The 2873-nt window shown below is 32.0% G+C and overlaps 1 protein-coding gene across 1 annotated transcript; it reads right to left on the bottom strand.

Annotated features, from left to right (window-relative positions):
* Nucleotides 1–297: 297 nt before the first annotated feature.
* LOC142644559 (auxin-responsive protein SAUR68-like) lies at nucleotides 298–747 on the bottom strand. Its single transcript, XM_075819144.1, has one exon. The coding sequence runs from the start codon at nucleotides 745–747 to the stop codon at nucleotides 298–300; it is 450 nt and encodes a 149-aa protein (XP_075675259.1).
* Nucleotides 748–2873: the final 2126 nt, after the last annotated feature.

Below are 2873 nucleotides of genomic sequence, written 5' to 3' on the forward strand. Positions count from 1 at the left end.
CTTAAATCTTATCATATCTAATATATAAATAAATAAGACATGGGATTTACCAGCAAATGTTTTAATGCATTAGGATCGAAGCGGAAATTTGAACTAAAAATGCAAATGTTTGGGCAAAATAAATATTTAAGAGATTTCATGAAAAATGAATCCTTTTGTAAATCACGTTAACCATAAATGTTGTTTCACTCTGGTATGTCACATATGTTGTACGGATGTACTGATGTACACTAACTTATACACATAGTGACTGTAGACTATACTACAGAGTATTTACAAATTCAATATATGAATGATTCAGTAGCCACAAAGAACTAAATTTTGGCCTGCAAATCCTTGATGGCAAGAAGAAATTGAAGAGCAGCACTTGGTAGCAATGGAATTCAGCAATGCTTTCTCTAAATCTTTAGCTGCACCTCTTTGGATGAGCAAGACTATGTAATTCATGAAGACTGAATCACATGGCAATGTGATTGGCCCATCACTTGATATTCCAAACTCTTCTTCAGACTTCTTGAAGAGCTCCCTGAAGATGTTGTTGTTTAGATATGACAAGGGCATCATGAAACGCTTATCATCAGTGGTGTAGATAACAAAATGGCCTTTATTAGCCACTGATGATGAGGTATTGCAGCTTTCAAATTTCACATAATCATTCGTACTCCGAAATGGAATTCTTTTCCTCCCTATGGAAGTAATCTTCTCCCACTTTCTTGCCATCTTGAGGAGGTTCTTGGGGCTGATCATGCTTACAATGTATATTAGAGAGGAATAACTCTTACAATGTATATTAGAGAGGAATAATTTTAAAAAGGAAGAAAGAAAGTAGTTCTGTGTGCCAATTGAAAGGCAATGAAAATTGTTTGCTTATATATATTCACAAGGTATGAAACACTCCATTTAATGTTGCTTTCCTTATGTAAGGATTTCCAATACAAAAGCATGTGGTTAGTTATGTTTAATAATAGATGCATGCATGGTTTCATGGAGCCAACAATTAATGAATACTATCTCACACTAAGTATAAGCTGTCTTCTGGTTTCAGGACACAGCAATTCCTACCAGTTTTGGTTACAAGTCATAAATCACCGAGTACGCCTGGACCACAAGGATAAAAACAAACATGAACTCAGAAATGGATCTACTTTCACTTCTTGAATCAGATAAAATAGTTATCATGTGGTTGTCTCCTAAGATAGATTTTGCAAGATTTGACATTCTTTTTAGGGTAAAGTTTAGGTACTATACCTTCGGTTTTTTTAAATTCAAGCATATGGTTGCATTGTCCACGAAAAAGATAACATAGTTTTTTATTCACAGTCAATACAACCACAAGATTAAATTCAATTGATGAATTTAAGTTATAATACTAAGAAATTATATCTAAGCTTTGCTCTTATTTTTATTCATTTTAGCGTACTACATACTAGGGACGGAGCTATGTTTGGACCATGGGGCAATGGCCCCCCCTGGCCCAACAAGAAAAAAGAGCACTTATATTATACATAGATTTAAATTTAGCCCATGAAAAATTAAACTTGGTCTCCAAAATGCCCTTTAAAACTATGAAAGAGCCCAAAGAACCACACAAATAAGCCCAAACAACATAAAATCAGCCCAAACCCTTGATTTTTTTTTTTTTAAATAATAATAAAAACTACATTTGTATGTCAATCTCACACCCTCACTACTCTCACTGTAATTCCCAACAAAATTTAAAGAAAAGAAAAAAAAAAAAAAAAAAACTCAAATACCACCATTAGAAGAGACAAAAAGTCTATAAGAGGCCACACTACCACCATTAAAAGAGAGTGTTTGAGTAAATTGTCGCCACATGCCATTAGATCTGCTAGAGGAAGTCAAGGTGGAACTTAAACCTAAGGTGAAAAGATCCTTTAAAAGTAAGTTTGGTTTTTATTTTTAAATTTTTTATGTTTTGGGTTTATTCAAATTTTGATTTGGGTCAGATTATGATTTTGAGTTCTCTTAGGGTGCGTGATGATGGTCTTGTTTGAATGTTTAAAGTTTGTGCATTTTTTTGGGAGGTTGCGGTGAAAGAAGGAAAAAAATTGTGTAAATTTTTTTTGGATAGTTTTTTTATAGAAAACTATTGATAGGGGTAGAATGGGTCAATGGCAGTGTTGTTTTTTATTGAGTCATTGACATGGTTGTGTTGTGTTGTCTTTTAGTTTGTCATTTTGTATTTTTATTTTATTTTATAAATAGTTTGACATCTTTATAATTATATCAAAGAGACAACAAAGTATTATTAGGTAAAATAATAAATCTTAGCAAAAATCTTACTAACAAATTAGTATTTTGATTAAAATATATATATATATATATATATTTTTTTTAGTTATGATTTTTTTTAGCCCCCCCTCCCTTGATAGTCTGGCTCCGTCCCTGCTACATACTAGGAGGATATAGCATGTGTGTACAATATTTTGTCATTTAAGGCCTAATCTGCATCTGTCTCTGTTGCTGAATGAGGGTAATATAATTTAGAGGAAAAAACAATGTTGATTTTTAGATGCCTACTTTAAGCGTTTAGTTTATGAGGGAATATCCGATGCTGATACTTGTGGACATAATTTGAAATTATCAGTCAACTATTCCTCAATTAGTTTCAAATAATTTCAACAGATACTTAGAGAAATCAAAATCCAAAAGCAAAATTCAAAAACATAAAATTAAAAAAAAAAAATAGTAATCTATAATTCCTCCTAGAAAGGAAATTGTACAAAATAGTAATCTCAGGGATAATTTTGACAACAAATTCAGCCGACTAATCTTTTGCAGGGTTCTTCTTGAAAACAGAAATCCTCTGCAAATATATTTGCTACTAGCTAGTTCCTTAAATATCCCATAAA

Source organism: Castanea sativa, chromosome 7 (genome assembly GCF_040712315.1).
Source record: "Castanea sativa cultivar Marrone di Chiusa Pesio chromosome 7, ASM4071231v1".
In the NCBI taxonomy this organism is placed as follows: Eukaryota; Viridiplantae; Streptophyta; class Magnoliopsida; order Fagales; family Fagaceae; genus Castanea; species Castanea sativa.

Coding starts and splice junctions, on each gene's coding strand:
- LOC142644559 (XM_075819144.1), bottom strand. CDS start 747: ATGATCAGCCCCAAGAACCTCCTCAAGATGGCAAGAAAGTGGGAGAAG.